The sequence below is a fragment of the Trachemys scripta genome, chromosome 7, assembly GCF_013100865.1.
Source record: "Trachemys scripta elegans isolate TJP31775 chromosome 7, CAS_Tse_1.0, whole genome shotgun sequence".
NCBI classification, from domain to species: Eukaryota; Metazoa; Chordata; order Testudines; family Emydidae; genus Trachemys; species Trachemys scripta.
In genome coordinates, this window is record NC_048304.1 from 112,554,651 (window position 1) to 112,578,966 (window position 24,316).

General features: G+C 42.8%; 1 protein-coding gene across 1 annotated transcript in view; it reads left to right on the plus strand.

The window, feature by feature from the left end:
- The first annotated feature begins 357 nt into the window (after positions 1-357).
- HSPA12A (heat shock protein family A (Hsp70) member 12A) overlaps positions 358-24,316 on the plus strand; it is an 80,286-nt gene continuing 56,327 nt past the window's right edge. The window contains exon 1 of the mRNA XM_034775837.1: positions 358-753. Within this exon, the coding sequence (XP_034631728.1) occupies positions 726-753 (28 nt within the window). The 5' untranslated portion in view covers positions 358-725. The remainder of the gene's footprint in view (positions 754-24,316) is intronic.

Consider the following 24,316-nt stretch of genomic DNA (forward strand, 5'->3'; position numbering starts at 1 on the left):
AAGCCCGAAAGCAAATACATTCTTTTTTAAAAATCTCATGATGTTTGAACGTTCAGGGCTGGCAATGCTGTTTGTCACAGAAAATGCAAAGCCACATACCCAGTACATCTTTTGCAAATGACGTTTGCCCTGGCTCCAACTCCCTATTGCAGTTTTGTTGTTTTTCTGTGCACAAAGGCCAGCCCATGCTATAAGCAGCATGCTTCGGTTTCCAACCACTCAGCCATGTGCAGGGCGCTTAGTGTAGAAGTAGCCTCATGACGCTGTCAGCTTCATTGGCGCACCGACAGCGATAGCAATGACAACGAAACACACATTCAAAGCTAGGCTGGATCCCTCCCCCGAGCGTCTCCGTCCTGTAGCAGCTCCACAAGCGATTCTGTCAGTTGCAGCCTGGGGTACCCCGTTTGAGGGGGAAGCGGAGGGCGAGCGCACGCTTGCAGGGGAGGGGCTCTGCAGCAATCTGAGCAGTCGTAGCCCTGCAGCCCGCAGGAAAGCACAGGGGTCAAACGCTGCGCCGTCCCTCTGGCTCCCTGCACCATCTGTGGGAAGGCGCTACGAGGGTGGGGGAGGGAGGGAGGAAGGAGCGAAGCCTCGTCTGGGCTCCAGCCTGCTGAGGAGGACGCCGCAGCCGCGATGGCTCAGGCTGCAGAGTGAGGGGCGCCCCGCGTGCGGCTGCTGGGCTCTGGCTGCAGGACGGAGAGGGGCGAGAGGCGGCTCCAGCCATGTCCGAGACGGAGGGCGGCACCGCAGGTAAGAGGAGCCGCGTTCCCTTGTGCCTGCAGCGGGGAAGCCCCTGCCGGCCGGCCGGGCACGGACCAGCCCCTCCGCAATGCAGGAAACCTCCCCGGGAATGCGCCTGGGGCTGGCGCTCACCTCAGCCTCGGCAGCAAGGGGCCGGGCACGAGCGTGGCTCTGGGGCAGACGTGCCCCGCCAGGGAGTGCGCTACCACCGGCTCCCTGCCGCTGAAGGACACCGGCGGCGGGAGGCGTCACAATGGCTGTGTGCGGAGCTGGCGCTATCCCCGACCGACCCTGTCTCCTGGAGCGCCCCGGGCCGGGCCGGGCCCGCCCCGCCTAACCAGCGCTCGGACCCCGGCTGGGTGCGCGCGGGCAGCTGGAGCGAGCCCTCCGCGTGGCTCAGCGCAGACGTCCCCGGGACGGTGCGGGGCAGGGCTGCGCGGGCGCGCAAGCCAGTGCCGCGCTGCTGAGTCGGGAGCGCTCCGCTCCCGGCAGGGGGAGGGGATACTGGTCTGGGGCTGGATTGATGCTCACATACAGTCGCGTCGTGCAGCCGAGCGGTTTCCCCCGGGCAGCCGGGCTCTCCTGGGCGGGGTGGCCAGGCATTTCCCGAGAGTTTCAGCCTGACGTGACCCCTGGAGGGGCCGCTGCTGCTCATCCCGCGCTGTCTCCGAGGGGAATCAGTCCAGCAGGCTGGGACTCGGAGCGGGCTGATGGTGGGAGCCAGGTGACCAAACACTGCGGAGGAACGTGATGCCCCCGCTTGTCCATCTCCTCGCTGTCCCCGGGCTGCCCCCCCGGAGCCACCGCACATAGGGCTCGGTGGGGCGCGGCTGGGCCAGCGGCGATCGGACCCCGACAAAGCTGCCAATGCAGCCGCTGTTTCCCAAAGGCTAGTACAGCACCCAGCTAGCCCAGGCCTCTGTCCCCGTGTCTCCCACTGGCCAGTAGGTCTCCTCTCCCAGGACGGGGTCAGACTCGGCAAGGGCACGCTTTGTAGTTCAAGTCAGGTGCTGCTGCGATTGAAATAAAGGAAAGCAGCATCTTAGACTAATAGAGAGGCAGGCCTGTCAGTGCATCAATCTGCCCTGGGATTTGTGATAAGAATAATCTTTTCCCCCCTTTGGATCACATCATATCTTCAGCATCCTGGAGCAGCCAGATAGCTCCGAATCTAAGGAGTCTCAGAGATGGGATAAAACCAGAGGTAGTTTTGCACAACCTTGAACATGGGGTTTTGACTTTGTAAAATCAAAAGCAGGAGCTGTTCTGGGTCTTCTTTTATCCAGCTCAGGAGGATTCTAATAATAAAAAAAAAATAAAGGTCCATTTGTAATTACAGTGCATAGGAATAAAACAATGATGTTTTGGGGGGCAGGAACTACAATGTGTATGCATATGTCTGTGAAGGGTGCCAGCACAGTATGGGTACTACCAGAATGCAAATAATAATTATAGAGGAATAAAATATAACCAGTGTGATGTACTTGCTTCCTCTCCGTGTGGGTGCTGCAGAGGTTTGAAAACATTGTAACTTTGAATCCCAGTTTCTGCACAAATGAAATTCTAGATGATGATGTAGAAAAAAATAAAGGGTTGGGTTTATATGGGATTAGCATGTGGTTTAGAGGAGTATATTCCTGAATAAAATAGTTCATCTGCAATGCATCTTAAACGGGAATGTCCGAGAGCATCCATTTTGAAAACTCTAGAAGAGAACATTGTTTGAAAAACTAGTTGAATCTTAAAGATATTTGCTTTGCTCTTTTGTTGCTTTGCTTGCCAAGAGTTGCTGGGAACTCCAATACTCTCCTTTCCCTCAAGTAAATTATTATTTTTTTAAATAAAGGCTCTAATGATTTGTCTCTCTGGCTTGATGAAGTTAACTATAATGCTGTTATAGCAGACAGCTGACAAAGGGAAGAGTAGAAAACAGATTCACCCATCTGTTAGATGACAGTATATTACATATTTTTTACACATAGTTTGTTGCAAATCTGGTGTATTGCAACGTTTAAATTAAATGTTCCGAGGAAGAACCTAAGCAGGAAGGATTCCACTATAAGAAGGAATATGATGTAGCAAAGTAATGATTTGTCATACCAGGAATGCTTACATCTTTTGCAGTCTATGGAACGCTGAAACAGTTGGAGAAAAAGGAATCTGAAAAAAAATATATTGCTAAATGAGAGTATGTGTATTGGTAATGTTGGGGCTGCAAAAATTTATAGCAGTGTAGTGTGGTGCAAAAATGACATACACCTATGTAAAATAGCAAAATGCTGTATGCGCTAGCTGTTAATCATTTTTATGGCTACAAGTACCACGGCATTGCAGTATTTGCAGTTTGGCCAGCATGAGCATGACTAATTTTATTCACAGAAACTGTTGTGCTAAAGCTTTAATAATACTATCTTAAAGAAATATAAACCATTGGCTCATATTTGAATGACACCAATTTAGCAGATAAGTTTGTTTTTTGTTTAGTTTTTTTTTTTAACAGTACACAGTGTGATAAGCTTTTAACCTGAATGTCTAGCACATTTTAGCCCCTGAACCAGACCCTGCCCTGTGCTAGGGCAACATTTTGCTTCTCCACTGATGCAAAGTTTCCCTAAAGCCTATCAGGCCCCAGAGGATCTGTCCTACACTGGGTTTATGGAAAATAGGTCCTGTCAAACTAACTTAATTTTTTTATGGGGTTACAAGTTTGATTAATAAAGGTAATAGTGTTGATGTTATATATTTAGACTTTTTAAAGTATTTGACTTAGTACAACATTTTGATTAAAAAACTAGAATGATACAAAATTAACAAGGCACTCATTAAATGGATTAAAAACTGGCTAGCTGATAGGTCTCAATATATAATTGTAAATGTGGAATCATCATCAAGCAGGTATGTTTCTAATGGGGTCCCTCAGAGATCGGTTCTTGGCCCTACCCTATTAAACATTTTTTATCAATGACCGGGAAGAGAATGTAAAATCATCAGTAATAAAGTTTGCAGATGATACAAAGATTAGAGAGAAGTAAGTAATGAAGAGGACAGGTCACTGTTACAGAGCAATCAGAATCGTTTGGTAAGTTGGGCATGAGAAAACTACATGCATTTGGATACACTAAATATAAATGTATGCATCTAGGAACAAAGAAGGTAAGCCGTACTTACAGGATGGGGGACTCTATCCTGGGAATCAGTGACTCTGAAAATCATTTGGGGGTTGTGGTGGATAGTCAGGTGAACATGAGCTCCCAGTGTGACACTGGCCGGAAGGGCTAATGGTATCCTTGGATGCATAAATAGGGGAATCCTAAATAGGAGTAGAGGTTATTTTACTTAAATATTTGGCACTGGGGTGACCACTGCTGGAATACTGTGTCCAGTTCTGGTGTCCACAGTTCAAGAAGAATGTTGATAAATTGGAGACGGTTTGGAGAAGAGCAACAAGAATGATGAAAGGATTTGAAAACATGCCTTATAGTGATAGACCCAAGGAGCTCAACCTATTTATCTTAAAGAGAAGGTTAAGGGGTCACTTGATCACAGCCTATAAGTACTTTTATGGGGAATAAATATTTGATAATGGGCTCTTCATGGGCAGTTTTAAAATCAAGATTGGATTTTTTTTCCAGATATGCTGTTGTTCAAAAGAATTTTGGTGGGGAAGTTCTATGGCCTGTTATGCAGGAGGTCAGACTAGATGATCACAATGGTCCCTTCTGGCTTTGGAATCTATAAACATAGGGGCATACTCAGGTGGCATAGAGCTGATGTAACATCTCCTATTCCCCACACTCTGAGACAATGTAGCGACTGTGGCTAAGGTATCCCTACACCACAGCTATCACCAGGAGCTGGCGTGACCTCTTTGGGACATGGACAGTCACTGCATGTTAGAGCAACCTTTATGCTGCTCAGTTTTATGCAGGAGGACAGGACTGTCGCCTCAGGTGCATCAAATCTGGCCCCATAACTATAAAAGGTGGCATTTGAATCCATTCAGTTCTCTCACAACGTCATTTTTATTGAAATTAGGATAATACATTTTAGAAGATTTTAACGAAATGCATCCCCCCCATCGTGTTCTGTTGAATGCTTGTTTTGCATGATCACAGATTTCCTCAGTTGAGGTCCTCATGTGACTTGCTTCTCTTCATTGTTTGGGCATGTTGGTGTCAACTTTGATTCCCATTATGGGCTTTACCTCTCCTGCTGCATTAGGTTCAGGCTTCTGGTCCTTTCCTTCAAAGCTGTGCACAACTCCTCTCCTGGCCACATGCCAGATTTTGTTGTCCCCAGTTCCCTATTCCAGGGGTTCTCAACTTTTTTCTTTCTGAGGCCCCTCCCAACATGCTATAAAAACTCCACAGCCTGCCTGTGCCACAACAACGCTTTCTCTGCATATCCAGTAGATTCAAAGCCAGGGCTGGTCTTAGGGAGTAGCAAGCAGGGTAGTTGCTGGGGGCCCCTGCCACAGGAGGCCCCGCAAAGCAAAGTTGCTTGGGCTTCAGTTTCAGCCCAGGGCAATGGGCTCGGGCTTTGGCTTCATCCCTGGGCCCCAGTTAGTCTAACGCTGGCCCTGCTCTCTGGCTTATTTTGGCAGACCCACTGAAACCTGCTCGCGGCCCCCCAATGGGTGGTAGTTAGTCTACTATTATTAAGTGTTTTTGAAAATCCCTCTCTGTCTATACTAGATTGTATGCTCTGTAGAACAGGATCCATGAATATTTGTATGTTTACACTGTGCTAAGGTCACTCTTGGTCTCAATAAATAATTATGGAAAGCATGAACAGAAGAAAGCAGTTTCATGTAAGTGCACAGTTTCGAGATTAGGAGAGGAAAGATCTTAATCCATTGACCTACTGTTCTGTAAACTCTTAGCAAATTTTGTGAGGAAACTGTTGGGCTGTATTCCGTTTTTTTGTTTTTTTTTTAATGTCAATTTAATTTGACAGTTGCCACAAGTTTGCAGGTAAGTACCTTACACCTCTTCGTTAAATGCTAAGTTTTAACCTATTTGTCTCTTCATAATTATTTTATTTACTTATTTATTAGGCATTTGTTTAGCATTCGTCAGCTTTCCATCTAACAGCTTCATTTAAGTGTTTGAAGCACTAGGAAAGAATCGAGGTGACTGACTGACACTCAGGTCTGTTCAGCTTGAATTCACCAACAGAAAAGAGGGTAGAGTGTCATGCAGAACTAATAGGAGAGAGTTCTAAAGCTCTTAAATATACAGGCCCCAATCCTGGAGTGCACTATGCAGCCACTTTGCACAAGCACACTGGTGCACCCTAAATAATGTGGATCTGGTCCTTGGGGGAGAGGTGTCACCATCGCATAGGGGAAATTCTTGTCATTCTTCCGCTCTGCTCTGCACTGGTTAGGCCTCAACTGGAGTATTGTGTCCAGTTCTGGGCACCGCATTTCAAGAAAGATGTTGAGAAATTGGAGAGGGTCCAGAGAAGAGCAACAAGAATGATTAAAGGTCTTGAGAACATGATCTATCAAGGAAGGCTGAAAGGATTGGGTTTGTTTAGTTTGGAAAAGAGAAGACTGAGAGGGGACATGATAGCAGGTTTCAGGTATCTAAAAGGGTGTCATAAGGAGGAGGGAGAAAACTTGTTCACCGTAGCCTCTAAGGCTAGAACAAGAAGCAATGGGCTTAAACTGCAGCAAGGGAGGTTTAGGTTGGACATTAGGAAAAAGTTCCTAACTGTCAGGGTTGTTAAACACTGGAATAAATTGCCTAGGGAGGTTGTGGAATCTCCATCTCTGGAGATATTTAAGAGTAGGTTAGATAAATGTCTATCCGGGATGGTCTAGACAGTATTTGGTCCTGCCATGAGGGCAGGGGACTGGACTCGATGACCTCTCGAGGTCCCTCCCAGTCCTAGAATCTATGAATCTGTATGAAATCTGAAGTGGTATTGGGCCTCTGTAGCATTCCTGTGGCTGGTGTCTCTATGTCCTGGTGACTATCAGCTGCCATAAGTGCTCCTGGGAGCCTTGGATCTGCTCTACACTGTGTCAGGGCAGCCTCAGGATGGGAATACAATGGGTACTTTTGAGTCTGTGCCTCAGATGTGCCAAGCACTCCTCTGCCGTAGCTGAGGATCAGACCCACAGAGTCTGACCACATTATACTCAGTCCCACTGAAGTGAGCTGGACTATTCACCTAATTAAGATTTACGCTCAAGAGCAAAATCAATGAGTAGATCAGACTCTTACTTTGGTTAATAAGGAATGATATTATGTGTCTTAATGACAAGATATGAGTGCTGATAAATATGCACATTTGCTATGGTGATGAGTGGCATAGTAATGCATATATGTAAGACAGATAAAATACATGGAAGCTTTTCATTATACCACAAGGTATTTTTAAAACAGAGAATGCAGTGTTTTAAAAGTAGGATTGCCACAGTGAACTGGTAATGGTTGATAAATAGATATTGTAACAGGAAATTCCTCCCAAGTCAGGTTCAGAGGGTTTTTAAAATTTTTTATCACATAACAGAAAAGTAAAATGCAGTCAGTCTAAAAATAGAATGCACTAAAATACTCTTTACAAAATGAATCTAAAGGACAGGAGAGAGACCTCTCAGCACAGAGGGCCTTTGTTCTTGTCTCCCGAGTAGCACTATTTAGGACTGCATAAGGTTGGGTTAAGGACATATGAGAATTGCTTTTGGAAGTTGCTGGGTCTAATTTTCCACTGCCTTGCCCCCTGTGTACCATTTGAATCTGGCAGTGTGTTACATTAGCCACTTCACACTCACTGGCCCAGATCCTTGGCTTCGTTATGGCTGATTTGCACTGCTGTGGCGTCACAGCAGATTTAAAGCCAGTTAACTGAGATTATAACTTTGAGCCACCTTGAGGCTGTGATAAATTACACCAGGATCTAGATCGACTCTCTGCAGCTCCAGGATCCCGTAGCCATAAAAGTCCCTCCCCTACCTCTCACCCCTGTGTCCCCAGCATTGAGCACAACTTGGTCACTGCAGAGGACCTGACACTTTGCACAGATGAAAATGACTATATATAGCATGCAAGACAGTGAAGAATTGGGACCAAGGCCAGGAAGACAGAGCCACTGGGACAGCTCAAAGGCTCTGGATTTGGGGCCAGAATGTGATTTCAAGACTATACAAAGCAGAGCTTACCCAACACTACTGGAAATTCCCTACTCACAGCTATATTTAAAAGAGAATCCTTAACAGTAACATTCCACATGTTGAGGGTCAACTCTGTTCCTTTTCTCTCTTCCATTGTTGCCCACACACATTTTTTCCAGCAGCAATTCTCCAAAGACCCAGGAGCCAAGGCCCACAGACTCTAAAGCAGTGGCGGGTAACCTGTAGGCCGCATACAGCCCATCAAGGTAATCGGATTGCAGCCTGTGAGACATCTTGCTGATGACCATCCGCAGGCACGGCCCCCCACAGCTCTCAGTGGCTGTGGTTTGCCGTTTCCGGCCAATGGGGGCTGCTGGAAGCGGCAGGCTGCAGGTTGCCCACCACTGCTCTAAAGGGTTGTTCTGTATATCTTGATGAACTTTTAAGTTATTTTAAAATTGCTATGAGGACTTTTAAAAGGTTTGGCATTCAGATAAGCACACAGAACCGTACATGCTTATCTGACTGTGTGGATGCCATCATCCCACCCATGAAGACCCATATTCCTCCATCCCCAAAACTCCCTTAGTGAACTGTCCTACCTGCAGTTGCCTTTTTGGAAGAGGAAACCTAGAGGCCCACTATTTATTACCTTTCAGTGGAGGATCAATGTGGGCAAATCTGTATCATGCCCCATACTCCACAGCATCTTCTGAACATACATAAGAACGGTCATACCAGGTCAGACCAAAGGTCCATCTAGCCCAGTATCCTGTCTACCGACAGTGGCCAATGCCAGGTGCTCCAGAGGGAGTGGACCAACAGGCAATGATCAAGTGATCTCTCTCTTGCCATCCATCTCCATCCTCTGACAAACAGAGGCTAGGGACACCATTCCTTACCCATCCTGGCTAATAGCCATTAATGGACTTAACCACCATGAATTTATCCAGTTCTCTTTTAAATGCTGTTATAGTCCTAGCCTTCACAACCTCCTCAGGTAAGGAGTTCCACAAGTTGACTGTGCGCTGCGTGAAGAAGAACTTCCTTTTATTTGTTTTAAACCTGCTGCCTATTCATTTCATTTGGTGACCCCTAGTTCTTGTATTATGGGAATAAATAAATAACTTTTCCTTATCCACTTTCTCCACATCACTCATGATTTTATACACCTCTATCATATCCCCCCTTAGTCTCCTCTCTTTCAAGCTGAAGAGTCCTAGCCTCTTTAATCTCTCCTCATATGGGACCCGTTCCAAACCCCTAATCATTTTAGTTGCCCTTTTCTGAACCTTTTCTAGTGCCAGTATATCTTTTTTGAGATGAGGAGACCACTTCTGTACGCAGTATTCGAGATGTGGGCATACCATCAATTTATATAAGGTCAATAATATATTCTTAGTCTTATTCTCTATCTATCCCCTTTTTAATGATCTCTAACATCCTGTTTGCTTTTTTGACCACCTCTGCACACTGCGTGGACATCTTCAGAGAACTATCCACGATGACTCCAAGATCTTTTTCCTGACTTCTTGTAGCTAAATTAGCCCCCATCATATTGTATGTATTGTTGGGGTTATTTTTTCCAATGTGCATTACTTTACATTTATCCATTCTGGGAGCATCGCCTGCATTCTCTCACCTTCTGTGGGTTTAGATCATCTATCCCACACTCCTACTCTCTCTGCAGGGGTTTGGATGCCACTCACCCACACCCTCTCTCCACTGGAAGATGGGGATGTGTAGAACATGTCATTCACCTACTCTCTTTCCACTGGGAGGGTCTTCAATTCCTTGTACCATCCAGTGTTCCCTATGTTGCCCTCTCCTTCATGGCCTTATGCCAGGTGACACCAGGTATTGGCATCCTTTATCTTGGGAGCGGGTGGAGAATTAGACCTATCCCTGTTCGCTGTAGGGACTGGGCTGGTTGTCTGTAACACCAAGTATGAGAGCTTAAATATCACAATTCCTTTAAAATGTTCTTGATGTCCTATACTACTGGGTTAAGTGGGAAATGCATTCCTGGTCTATCTGCTAACTGTTTGATCTGTTGGATTTCATCTTAGCTGCCTCCACTCTTAAAGATTTAAATAGCCGTGGTTGTACCAGACAGACTGGCAATTAGCCCCATTTCCCTGTGCCAAATAGATCTAACAAATCTAACACCTCTTTCTTAAGTTTCCATGGATACCTTCGAAGAGCGCACACACTGTAATCAAAACAGTAGGGAGTACAGTTTACAAAAGCTTCCAGTATTGTCCTCATGGAACTGTTACGTTCAAGAAATAGCTCTTTTTAATAGCTCTCCCACTTACTCAGCTCTGTTCCCCTTATGTTTTTAGTCTTATCAAGTCCTTTGCATCTCCCAACTGTAGAGATGTAACTTTCATATGTGTACTCGATGTTTAGTTGATAACTTTTGCCTGATTCAAAACTTGGTGCCTAATATAGCTAAGGCACTTGGATATTACAGTGATGGCGCAATACAAGAACTACATAGGCATGTCTTGGGCCTTGTCTACACTACCATTTAAGTCGATTGTAAGCTACGTTGCTCAGGAGTATGAAAAAGCCACCCCCCTGAGCGACATAACTTACATTGACTTAATATGGTGTCTACACTGCGCTATGTCGGCAGGAGATGCTCTCCTGCCAGCATAGCTTCCGTTGAGGTGGATTAATTACGTCAACTGGAGAACTTGCTCCCGTCAACATAGCGCGTCTCAATCCAACATGCTAAATTGAGGCCACTGCATCAATCGCAGCAGTGCCAATTTAGCGTGGTAGTGAAGACAAGCCCTTGGTTTGTAATATACAACTGCTTGGAGTTGCAACAATTTCATGGAGTATTCTTCCATGTGTCTTAAGGGTCTGCTGTCTTCTGCCATTGTATCATACTTTCAAATGTAGTCCCTTTTCTTCTGGGATCTAGAGCTATTAATACCACTTGTTACCAAAAAATCCATTTGCTGAAACATTTTCAGTATCCTAAACAGGCAATACAGATAATATAGGTTAGTTCTTGTTTTTGCTATGAGATGTCACTTAGATACTAACCCAATAATCCTAGTCTAAAGACTCACTGTTGGCTCTGCCAATGAATGTTGAAATTTGACAACATCCTGGTTGTTCTGCAACTGCTGACATTCTCTTATTTCCCCATCTGTGAGCAAATGTAGGACTTTTAGCCTTGTAGAATGTCAAGGGCTTTTCTGATAACACTCGTTACCATGTGACCATCTGTTTATTTATTTATTGCTTTTCACGGTCAGACTTTTCCATACTAGCCTGTTCTACCTTCCTCCTATAATCTTTTTGCTTTTGTCTGGATCCAAGAGCATCTTTGGTATTCCTAAAAATTGTGAAAGGTAAAATGCTTCCCAATATAATGCCCATTTAAAGAAACCAAACTCATTGGGGTCATCCTGTTTAGTGAATGACAAGAGTTTTTGTGTGAATCCAACAATCATGGTGAAAGCTGAGTAAGTGACTAATCAACCAAAGATAGTAAACAATACATCCAGAGTAGTTTCCTGTTTGTTCACATTAGATGTATTTTCTATATCTAATGTCTTGCTTAATATGTAATGCCTCAGATCAGGAAGAGCTCCGTGGAGCTCAAAAGCTTGTCTCACCGACAGAAGTTGGTCCAATAAAATATATTACCTCACTCATCTTGTGTCTCTAATATCTTTGGACCAATATGGCTACAGTAACACTGTATATATTTATCTAGCAGCCCAGATTTGCATGGCACTTTATAGACATGGAAAAAAACAAGGTATTTGTCCTGAAAAGCTTGCAATCTAAGCCATTTGGATGATATGATGAGAGATGGAATGAGGAGAATGAACATCAGGAAACTGCACTTAGGAGAGGATAGTTTTACACAGAATCTGGATTCAGTTTCTTTGTGCTTTCTATTTTCTGGGAGGAAAGAGGAGGTTGCTTGTTTTTTATGAAGATGTGGGCAAAGGTAATGCCTGATTGGAGATTATTAGTGCAGGGACACCAGAAGGAAGCAAGTTTGAGGAAGGAGTTTTCAGGAGGAAAAGGAGGTTGCTTGGTGTGCAGAAAAGGTGCCAGGCATAGGGTACAGTATGATAATAGGTGTGAGTGGGAGATGGCAAAGGAGGAGCATGATTGTTCTTTTTCATCAGCCTCCAAGGTATCACTGGGCTGAATTCTGTGTTCCTTCAAGAAGACAAGATCTCAGAGAGGGTGAAATTCACCTCTGAGCAGCGTGCCAATGCAAACCCAGTGGTCCACTTAAACTTTTATTAAGTTAGCTATCTGCACAGGGTTATCACCCATAGCAAATAATTGAGGTTGTACAAATCCAGAGTTCTTTCTGTTAATGACAATGTAAAACTGAAAAGATGCTCGAGAATACTTGATGAAAGATCACAGATGTGTCTCCTGGGTTGAGTCATAAAAATGATCCGAAGCAGAGTAGTTACAATAAACCATAAAAGGTATTGGTTCTGGTGAGACAAATTTTATTTGTAGACATTTACTTCAACTGTACAGATATTTTTGCCTTTAACACACTATTACTGTGCTCTAAATGCTATCAGTGAGATTGCACAGCAGGATTCTGGATGATTGATTACTATGAAAAGTTAACAGAAAACCTAGATTTGGAATGGTCATTAGCTGGGGCAATCTCCATGGAAGGGAAAGGTATTGCCCGCTTCAAGAAATAAGGTGGGAAACCTGCTGATGTTTAAAATAAAGTACCTTACCCTATTTTCATTGAAGTTAATAGCAACACTCTCGTTGATTGCACTCAGAGCAGGAAGTATTTATTTTTTATGCTGAATATGTTCTATTCATTTATATATTGAAATGTTTTAAATGTGTTTTTAATTTTTGCATTTCTGTTTCTTTTTGATTTTCCTTTTTTCCTTTCAAAGCATTTTTGTATCTGCACTAAAACCCTCCAGGCTGTAGATTGTGCCAGGTTGTTGTGACGCTTTTGTAAGCTCTGACATTTTGCTTTCAATCTTGTATTTAAGGTGAGGTAGTGTCCCAGCAATACTTTACTTCATTGTAACCAAATAATACTGTCTGCCTCAATACAGTTTTTGCCAGCTGTGTTGCTTCCCAAACAGCTCTCTGTGAGCTGAGGGGTAAAAACATTATCTACAATCCTGCATTTCCTGTTGTGCAAACATCACTGACAATGTGAAATATGCAGACCACCAAGCTTTGCTTCCAGGAAAATTCTCTAGATAGTTAAAATGAGTCTAAAGAATTTTGAATTGCACTTTGTACTTACTTTACTGTGCGACCCTATGGTCTAGAGGATTGAGCACTGGACTTGGGAGTTCGGGGCGACTGAGGTTCTGTTCCTGGCAACTTCATTGACCTGCTGTGTGATCATTTGAACTCTCTGGGCTTCTGCTCCCACTTTTTAATCTATTTTGTCTTTTTATATCTGTCGTTTTTTGGAACAATTTAATTCCATCATCTGAAGCCTTTGAATAAGATAGGATGTCTTTCTAGAAATACACCTCTACCTCGATATAACACTGCCCTCGGGAGCCAAAAAATCTTACCGTGTTATAGGTGAAACCGTGTTATATCGAACTTGCTTTGATCCACCGGAGTGCGCAGCCCCTCCCGCCCCAGGAGCATTGCTTTACCGCGTTATATCCGAATTCGTGTTATATTGAGTCGCATTATATCGGGGTAGAGGTGTATTCTCTAGCTCAGCCGGATATGAGTTTCATGCAGAAGCTGCTGGGTCAAATTCTATGGCCTGGGTTATGAAGGAAGTCGCACGAGAGGATCATAATGATCCCTTCAGGTTTTAAAATCCACGAAATCTATTTAGATGGTAAATTTTTCAGGCCAAGGCTGGTCTCTCGTTATATGTTTGTACAGAACCTCTCATAATGGGGCCTCTCAGCTCTAAGGCAATGCTAATAATAATAATTGTTTAAAAATCTTTCTGTGTTTATTCCAGATAAAACCATAGCAGGAATACAGAGGACATTGTTAAAATTCATATGGAATCAGAAAAGATCAAGAGTGAGTGCAGATACTTTGTACAAACCTATTAAACAGGTTGGGCTAATTGTTCCAAATATTCTGTCAAGCCAGCCAGTTCAAAGCAGTAGTGGAATGGGGCTTTTTAACCCAGCCAAACACTGGGCCCTTATTGAATAAGAAAATTGGGGCAGTGTAAACATTGCTAGGCTAACATAGATTAATAAAAAATCATGCCATCCAGAAATTGATATACCTCCTTTAGCAAAAGCTACTCTATGTGTTTGTGATTGAACTAGGGTTAAGTTCTTTTTCCTCACCAATGACACTCTTGCAAATAATCTAGATCTTAAACCACATCATGACCCAGAGAGCTTCAAAGATTGAATACACATGGAATCAGGGGCGGCTCTAGGCACCAGCGAAGCAAGCAGGTGCTTGGGGCAGCCCATTTGCAGGGGCGGCAGCCGGCAGGGATCCAGCCTGGGAGTTGAGAACCAACAGGGGGCCCTGGGAGCTGTAGTTCCTTGGTTAGCTCCCTGCCTATAGAGCCAGCCCTGGAGCCAGGAAAGAACTACATTTCCCAGCATTCCTTTGGCCGCTATCAACAGGAAAGGGAGGGGGAGGGAGTATGGTAGCTGAAACCTCATGCTGCAGCTTGCTGTGAATGGAGAGCTCACTGCTAGAGCGGGTGTCACTGTGAATGGGGAACAAGTGTGCCCAAGGAGTAAAAGGCTTTGCCCCAGATATCCCATTCAGAAGACATCCCCAGACTGGATTAGGGATACTGGTGTGACCTCACCTTGCAGCCCCCAAAGAAGGAATTGGGTGGACTAAATGGACAGTGCCCCTCTCTATCTGAAGCCTAGCAAGGGAGGTATGTGGATCCCACTAGAATTTCAAAAGAAAAGTAAGGGAGGGGAGGCTCTACTGGACCTGGGCAGCTTTAGATACAGTACCAGGCACGTAGGAGGATTTCCACTTCTGGGCCATGGAAGCAGAAATTGACTTTTCCTTTCCAGATATAGCTAATATTCAGAAAGAGAATCTAGCATCTGCCTTCCAGATTTGAACACCTCAAAATTCAGGAGTGCTCAAGCTCAATTTGGGCAGCTTTTACTTCATTTCTCCCAAATCAAATATACTGATCCACTGTAACTTGTTATAGAAAAAGTAGGATAAAATTGAGCAAGAAATGCTTCCCAGTGGTTTTTAGGACTGGAATTGCTATTTTCAACAGCCATTGCCTTTTAGTTTTATTTGTTTAAAAGGAAGACAGTGATGTTGCATTGGCAAATTCCCCATAGAAACAAAGAGTGGAACAAAAGAATAATAAAGGCACCTCAACTTTTCCTCATTTATGGAGCACAGTCTTATAATATGCATCCAGATATCCTCCAATCACACAAGCTGAAAATTGTTCCACTTTACTGCAGTTCTATAACCATATGTACACCAATCCTGTCGGTGTTCTGTGCACATCCAAAATTCCTGCTGAATGACCCATCCTGGGAGCAAGCTACCAGTGACCCAGGTCTGGGGTGACAGTGGGTGCGGGTGGAGGGGGCAGAGCCCAGGGCTGGGGAGGCAGGGTGTGTGTGGGTGAGGGACACTGGTGCGGGGAAAGAGGGGAGCCCAGAGCTGGGGCAGCATGGGGTGGGGGGTAGAGCCCAGGGCTGGGGTGGCAGGGGGTGCAGATGGGGGGAGGCCCAGAGCTGGGGCGGCAGGGGGTGCAGGTGGGGGGGGGAGCCCAGGGCGGGGGCAGCAGAATGGGGGGGGGGGAGCCCAGGGCTGGGGTGGGGGCAGCCAAATTTTTTTTTGCTTGGGGCGGCAAAAAAACCTAGAGCCGGCCCTGCATGGAATACACCTGGTTAGCTAGCTGTTCGGTATAGGAACTTTTCTAACTGAAAACTAACTTTAACTGGCCTTCTCTCCCCTGGTACCAGTATTTCAAGTCAGGCATTATATATCTCAACTTTTTAGATAGTTTTTTGTATAAAACAAGTTAACTTTAATAGACATTATCGCATCGTGTCAGTTAGGAAACAAAAAATTATCACTAATGTATATGAATCTTTGCAAACAACTATCCTAACAAAAAATATCCAAATATGACACTCTAGGTGAAGGACCAGAACCAATTGCTGCAGAGGAATGGGGTTTGAGCTGGAAAAGAGTATCAGCAACCTCAGTCTATAGAATAGATTCATAGATTCTAGGACTGGAAGGGACCTCGAGAGGTCATCGAGTCCAGTCCCCTGCTCTCATGGCAGGACCAAATACTGTCTAGACCATCCCTGAGAGACTTTTATCTAACCTACTTTTAAATATCTCCAGAGATGGAGATTCCACAACCTCCCTAGGCAGTTTATTCCAATGTTTAACCACCCTGACTGTTAGGAACTTTTTCCTAACGTCCAACCTAAACCTCCCTTGCTGCAGTTTAAGCCCATTGCTTCTTGTTCTATCCTTAGAGGCTAAGGTGAACAAGTTTTCTCCCTCCTCCTTATGACGCTCTTTTAGATACCTGAAAACTGCTATCAGGTCTCCTCTCAGTCTTCTCTTTTCCAAACTTATCAAACTCAATTCTTTCAGCCTTCCTTCATAGGTCATGTTCTCAAGACCTTTAATCATTCTTGTTGCTCTTCTCTGGACCCTCTCCAATTTCTCCACATCTTTCTTGAAATGTGGTACCCAGAACTGGACACAATACTTCAGTTGAGGCCTAACCAGCACAGTATAGAGCGGAAGAATGACTTCTCGTGCCTTGCTTATAACACACCTGTTAATACATCCCAGAATCATGTTTGCTTTTTTTGCAACAGCATCACACTGTTGACTCATATTTAGCATAATAAAAGAAAATGTCTTTAAGATCCTGTTTTGATGGTACTTCACACCAGTCAGGTTAAAAGATATATAGCGATTGAATGGGAATAAATGTGGGAGAAATTGTGGTGAAAGAGCAGCTTTTATGCATGTATGGTGGACATGTCCAGGTATTAGAGAGTGTTGAGAGGCAGTCCATAACCAAATACCACAAATTGTTGGATATTTATCAAATGATCCTTTGGTAATCCTCTTAGGGCTCCCTAGCTGAAATGGTCACATAACAGAAAAAGAATTAACCCTTGCTAGTAGCTGCTTGGCTATTGGTAGCCTCTCATTGAAAAAGAGAAAAATAGCCCAACCATAGAGGAATGGGTCAAAAAATATGGGAGGTTGTGATAATGGAAAAATTAACACGCCAATTATGTATGCAGCAAAATAGGGGACAGATAGATACTAAGGGTACATCTTCACTACCCGCCGTATCAGTGGGTAGCAATCGATTTATCCGGGATCGATATATCGCTTCTCGTTAAGATGCAATATATCGATCCCCGACCGCGCTTACCGTCGTCTCCGGAACTCCACCAGAGCGAGCGGCGGTAGCGCAGTCGACGGGGCAGCCGCGGCCATCGATCCCACGCCGTGTGGACCCCAGGTAATTCGATCTAAGATACTTCAACTTCAGCTACGCTATTCGCGTAGCTGAAGTGGTGTATCTTAGATCGACCCCTCCCCCCCAGTGTAGACCAGCCCTAAGATATTTGGTTACCTTGTATTTAACACTCAGACAAAGCACATTAATCTGCAACAAAACCAGCACACCTGTCCATTTTTTAAAAAATATTAACATTTGATAGACACGCCTGGTCTAGTATATAGGTGAGTATATAGGGATTTTAGTCAATTTAATAAAATCTATAGAAATGATATACCATATTATAGGTATTGTGATGCTCACTCTGTAATATGGTAAGAACCTGTTAAATAGAAAAATCTGATAGGTATATTCCTGGATAGTGTCTCTTTAAACAAAAGCTAACTGTTTTAACAATTGTTTTAATATAGTACGATAGCAGATTGTAATTCTTTGTATTGTACCCAGTGGCCTGTAATAATAGATAAATGTTAAGGAAAATACAGTAGTTTACTACATAAATACAATCCTGTATACGCTTCTTAATAATGTAACTAAAATTTTAGAAATGCAAAAATGAAATAGGGAGCAGAATTGATCGTTTTATTAATTCAGAAGTGGGTGTGAGGATGGGTAGCAGGCATTTGATATGTATGGCTGCCCCTGCAGAATCATGGTGGGTCCAGCTGACTTTGAGGTTCAAACACTGGGACCCACCACCATAGTAGGGGTTTAGATGTTAAGCAAGGTTTCATTTAGAGGGAATATGTCACAACAACCCATCCCCAGTTCTTTGTGCTACAACAGTCCTAAGGGTTCAAAATCAGTGTAAGTTCCTAGTTGGTCATCCTCCATGATGTCAGTACTAGGCTTTGCAGGCAGAGGTCCTCACAGATCAGGTTCTGGAAGAGTGTGCTGTTCCCATGCCCTAAGCTTTCTTTATGAAGCATATTTCCAAAAGGACCACAGTATGAGCATAAACAATTCCATGCTAGTGATCTGATGGAAATCTTGGGATTCTGTCAGTACCTAATAAAAATGCCATGTTTGTTTATGTTTTTAAGTTGCTTCTTTACATCTTTGTAAGTGGTGACGTGAGGCACGTTCCATGATGCTCCTAAACCTGTTCTGATTGCAGTATATTGTGCTGGTTAGCAGCACGCCCCATCAGCTGAGAGACTGCTTCCGTTTGTCTGGTGACATTCTTATTTAGAAGCCTTTATGCACTTGCAAAAACTTCAGCTTATCTGTTGTCTAAATTTGAGGTTGTGGGGAACCTCCTGCTGAGATTGAATGCCTTGTTATGGCATGCTACTTTGCTGTTGAAATGGGTGATTTCCCTGATATGTGAAGCAGAAAATCTGCCACTGGTACCTTACATATAAAAAAAATGAGATGAAAGGAGAACACAAGAAGAAATTGAATCTAATAAAGGAGGAAACAATCTGTGCATTTGGTTAAAATAATTTATACCTAGCATTAGCATCATTTCTGTTACTTATGAGTGTAAAATTATCAATCATTTTTTCTTATGGCATTTACAAGCTTACTACCTTGAACTAATTATCTAGGGGGAAATTCCTAAAGACTTCAGAGATCAAGATAAATGGAATCCCATCATAGTGAAATGATAGATATCTATCTAGAGTTTCATTTATGGAACACTAGAAGATTGACAGATGCAAAGAATGAGAATGACACAGCTATGAGTCCTCTAAAATCTATCTTTATGGAGAGTCCTATAGAATATAATGGACAATTATAGCTTTTTCTCTAGCATTTTATTTATTTATTTTTGGTTTGAACCATTCTATATAGTTTAATAGAAAACTATTCTCTAGAAAACTACCATTGTCAAATTCTATAGGATGGTTAAAAAACCAATAGAAAGGATATTATTTTCTATTACATTCTGTAGACTATTAGAATAGTTCCTATAGAATCCTTTTATATTTCCATAGGGCTTTTCTTAAAGGCAAGCACAATACTCAATCAGGGAGTTAAGGAAGGCACTGGAGAACTCAGGTACAAGAGGATGGGTAATTCTGAACTTCTTAGCCTTTGTCGTTTCCTTTTAGAGCCACATTCTTTTTCTATGTAGCTTTCGTTGGGTGCAGTTTGAAAGACAGTGAGCAGCGATTCTGATACTGCGTATATCCTGTGGCTATACCTGTGGTGACTAGCTGTTCTGCAACCAAATACTACAAATAATGAAGCTTTTAATGGGAAGAGTAATACTAGTAACCTCTGCTGCTTTCAGCTCCATAAGGTGCTACTGACCCATCCACATGATGCTACTGACCCATCCACATGATACAGCTGGAGTAGACGGCCCAGCACTGAAATGGCTCCGGTCAATCCTCTCCAACAGGTCCCAGAGAATGAGAGACCCTTTTCCTTTCAAAAAGTCCTCACCTTCGGAATTCTACTAGGGATCCATCCTGTCTCCATTGTCAACATCCACATGAGACCACTTGAAGAGGTGGACAAAGGCCACAAGTTCCACTGACAGTTATATACCAATTGTACCAAGTTGTGTATTTCACTATCCACGGACGCAGTTAGTGCCATTACAAGGATATCAGAATGCCTACAAGAGATCAGAATGCCTAGAAGAACATCAAACTGAGGTGATGCTGGTAAAAAGGGGACTATCTAGCTATGACCATGTCTTCCCTGTCCATCCTGCCATTTGTCAAAGAAGTCAAAGCCTCAGGGCCATGTTCAACTCACCATTGAGCCTAGATGATGAGGTATTAGTAGTGGAAAAAACCTTCTCCTGTGTGCAGCTTGCTAGGTAAATCTTCCTCTAACTCCCAGATGAAGATCTGGCTGTAGTGATCCATGTGTCAGTCGCTTTCTGATCAAATTGTTGGAACTTGCTGTGTTTGGGACTGAACATGAAAACAGGGCAGGGGCTCCAACTTATGCAGAATGTGGCTGCTCATCTGGGTGGGTTTAGCTGCCATGGACACATCTCTCTTATGTACTGATCCCTTCGCTGCCTTGGCAGAGGGCTTGGTGCTGCCTGAACTCCAAAGCCATCAGTGGGTCAGGATCCAGGTACATCAGTGACCACGTCCCCCTTATTTCATCTTTATCTGGCCAGGAGATTGTGAGGGTTTCTTTCAGATGTGGACTTTGCAATTGTCATCTGTACCTTTGTTGCCTAAATATTAAACAACTGCATTGGACTGCACCTTAAGTCAAATCTAAAACTGATGCTTGTGCAGACTGGTGCATCACTTATCCAGTGGTTTATCTCTCAGGGGACGCAAAACACTAGTGCTCTGCGATATGCATTGGCTGCATATTGCTTTCCAGGTGGAGATTAAGGTGTTGGTTTTATTTGATAACTGACCTGCATGTCATTCTGCCACTGTTGCAGTCAGCTGAGGCTCTCAAGCTAGATACCCTTCAGGATAAAATACAAAGTAAAGAGAAGTTGCTTTTTATATGCATTATGCCTTTAAAGATATAAATATGAATAGTAAAAATTTGGCTTCAGTGCATAGGCGAAATAGTCTCCTCTTGTCATGTTCACAGCATACATGCAAAGACATTAGATGAAAACATACAGTTGCCTTGCTGGAAGCTTGCAATTTAACACTACTTCATTTCTTAGAATTCAGAACACACAAAAACCAAAAACAGAGAGAACCAAAACAGGCTGCTCCCTAAAGCAGAGAAACACAACTCATCCCACTTTATTGTAAGTTGGTTCTTCTTCAGACTTCTTCAGACTTCCCTATAGAGCCCCCTAGCCTGGAAGCAGGACCAGAACTTAAAGTGAGAGCTTAAAATTTTTACAGTTTTCAATATACCACATGCCTGAGGAGCTGATACTCAGGCCAAAAAGTGTGCCCACCCCGATGTAGATTCTCTTTTATTAAAAAAAAGTTCACATTCCATGAGCATTTGGCTTTCTGAGTTTTACCCAGATTTTGAAACAGTGCAGAACAAAATGTGGAAATTACAATAAGAAATAAACGTTCAACTGCAGTAGAGTTAATGAAGTTTGTAGATGTTAAAAGCTTCTTGTGAGGAACTCTGGCTTCCAAATCCCTTAACAAAATAACTTTTTGATGTTTCTGGAAACTCAGAAATTGCACTGTTATAATCAAATCCGTTTCAAAATAGATTGAGTTAAATCTGTGCAAATCACTTGTGTCGATGTTCTTAACTCATTTTGAGAGATGCTAACACTAATAAAGCTAAATTGATTTCAGCTACTCTGTAACTGAGTTAAAAATGTCCACACAAGAAGGTTGCACCAATTTAACTAAATTTATTTTTATTTTAAATGTTAATAGTTTGTTTCGGGGACTTGTAGTATTCCAGATTTCAATCTGGACCTATGACCAGACTCTTGCAACTGCCTTAGGTGAACAATTTTCAAGCTATCAGTGATTAAATATTTGTTTATCATATATCATTCAGCCACTAGATGTCTGTGTGCTATGTAGTGTGATAAAGGATATGGTCCCTGATAAACAAGGGAGATGAAGCTGGAACTTGAACTGGGTGAATGTCTGTTTTCTTGGGTCTATAATTTAACATTTTCTTTTATAAATATCCCATTTAAAAGGACTATTATTCTATATCTCATGGCACTATCCAGAATAAAGTTTTTTTAATGGAGAAAACACCCCTCTGCCCCCGCAAGTTCTGACTTCATCTTTTATTGCAGCTTAACCACGTGGCCTGTAATTCTTATTAACCACCTCTTCTTCCTGCTCCCTGTTTCTTCGTAAGAACTCTCAGTCAGGGTTCTGTGGCTACAAAACACATTCCCAAATACTAGAACCTTCCTAAGCTTTCACTGTCTTTTCTGCTATTGGGACCAGACTTGTAAAATTAAGCCACAATATTTCCCCCAAAAGGACAGTCTGAGGTTAACATTGTAAAAATAAAATATGCAAACCCCAATATATTTTAAAACATTTCAGTAGGGTCCTTTTGATAGATGAAATCTTGTGCTACAAAGTTCCTACACATAATTAATCATTAATGGTTAGCAAATCATTTCCGTACTTGTAATGAAAACATTTACTATTAATCCAAAAATGAATGGAGTGTGAGAGGCTAGATTCCTGCAGTCTTTTTCTATAAACACCTTTTCTAGCTCCCAGGTTTCATAAACTGCATTCATTCATTCGCATGTCAACTCTCTGGTAATATTAGTGCCACTTTGTTATGCCATAACTCAGATTATTAAAGTTTTCCTCGTCATTGCAAACAGCTTTTCAGTAGCATTAGGAAATGTCATCAAATTATTTATACTGTTTGTAAATGTCATAATGAAACTGCTGCCTGCAACAAAATTAGAATGGCTCTTTATGCTGCACTTACACAATAAATACTAAGTTTTGACTAAAAGTTCAGTTTGCTATATTAGAACTGAGTCCTGCAAGGTGGTTCCAGGCTCTGGAATTCTCTCCCTCTCTTGGTCCAGTAAAGCCCAAGGCTCATTATAAGGTTTCTCTATTTACTCGGGTATTTGCCGGCACGTGGTGCTGGTGGGATGAATCAACGTGGTCATCATAGGGGACTTGATCTGTTTTTGTTTGTGTGTTTTTAAACATGCTCAGATGCAGTGGTGGGTTTATTTTTGCAGGTTTAAAATGACCAACGGCCTAATTTTTCAGCAGTCCTGAGCACTTGCAGTTCCCATTTCCTTTAACTGGAGTGGTGGGTGATTGGCACATCTGTAGATCAGGTCCTTAGAAAGACATTCTGAAGAGCATTCTGAGGCTGAGACTCATGGACAATTGATTTTAAACATTTTGGTAAATGAAAGCATATAAATCAATTTCTCTCTGTTGTAAACATTTTCTTCTTTCTATTGCAGCCCCCATTTCTCAGCTCAGCATTTTTATGTATTTGATATTACATTTGTATCTGTGTCTATATTCCCCCATTTATAGACTTCTCGGACCAAATTATTCCTACTGTAACTACATTGACTTGAATGGAGTTACATCAAGCATGAATTTGCCCCATAATGAGTGCATCAAAAGGTTACTTATCGATTGCTCTCTGGGAAACAAAGGAAGCTGTATACTCACACATAGGATTTTATTTGTTTCACACAAGGCACACACAGTAAGAGTCTGTGATTGCGCATATGCACGGAATGTAGATCACTAAAACAGGAATTTGGACAGGTAAGGATAAGAGGTAGCAACACAGAGAAATGTTAGAAACACATAGGCCAACAGCTGAAAAGAATACTTTGTTTCCTACAAAGTCAGCATCCTAAAGACCATTCACATCAGGGAAAGACTCGAAGTGACTGACTTCAAAAGGTATTGGGTCAGTCTTGAAGTATCAAAAGACCTTAGGAGGAACATGGGTGCTAATTCCTTCCCACCTTGGCCAGAACATGCCCCTTTCAAGTCTAACACAAACACATACAAGTATGTATTGCAAGATGCACATGTTTTGGAACACGAAGGAATTTATACAGATGAACAAAGTGGCTGATGTCCACTAATATAAATATATTTTAAGCAGCCTGAGAGGTGCTGTCCTATTCTGAGAGCAGAAATTTGGCCTTTACCCCCTTTTTTCTCTACCACAGGTAGACTGACACGGTATATTTTTAGCTCTGAGAGTGAGGGTAAGAATATTTAATGATTTTTTAAAATAGTATATTTCAGTATTTATGCAAAGTACTTGATATTCTGCTTGTTAAGTAAGATTTTAAATGTTGTATGCAAAACCAAAGAATTATTTTATCATTCATTAATGGTGCTTTCCTGCCTCCCAGCTGGGAGCACTACCGCTGCACTACTAACAGCTGTACCATGTGTTTCACTGTGGATGTATTAAAGAGAAGAAACTGAGCACTGGGAAAGTTTAAGAATAAATGCTTATGACAGTAATTGCAATTTACTCCTACGGAATTGTCAAATTGATTTAAACTGCTCTTTTACTATTGAAATTAGTCTCTTTCAATCTCACATCTTGTGTTCATTTTCTGT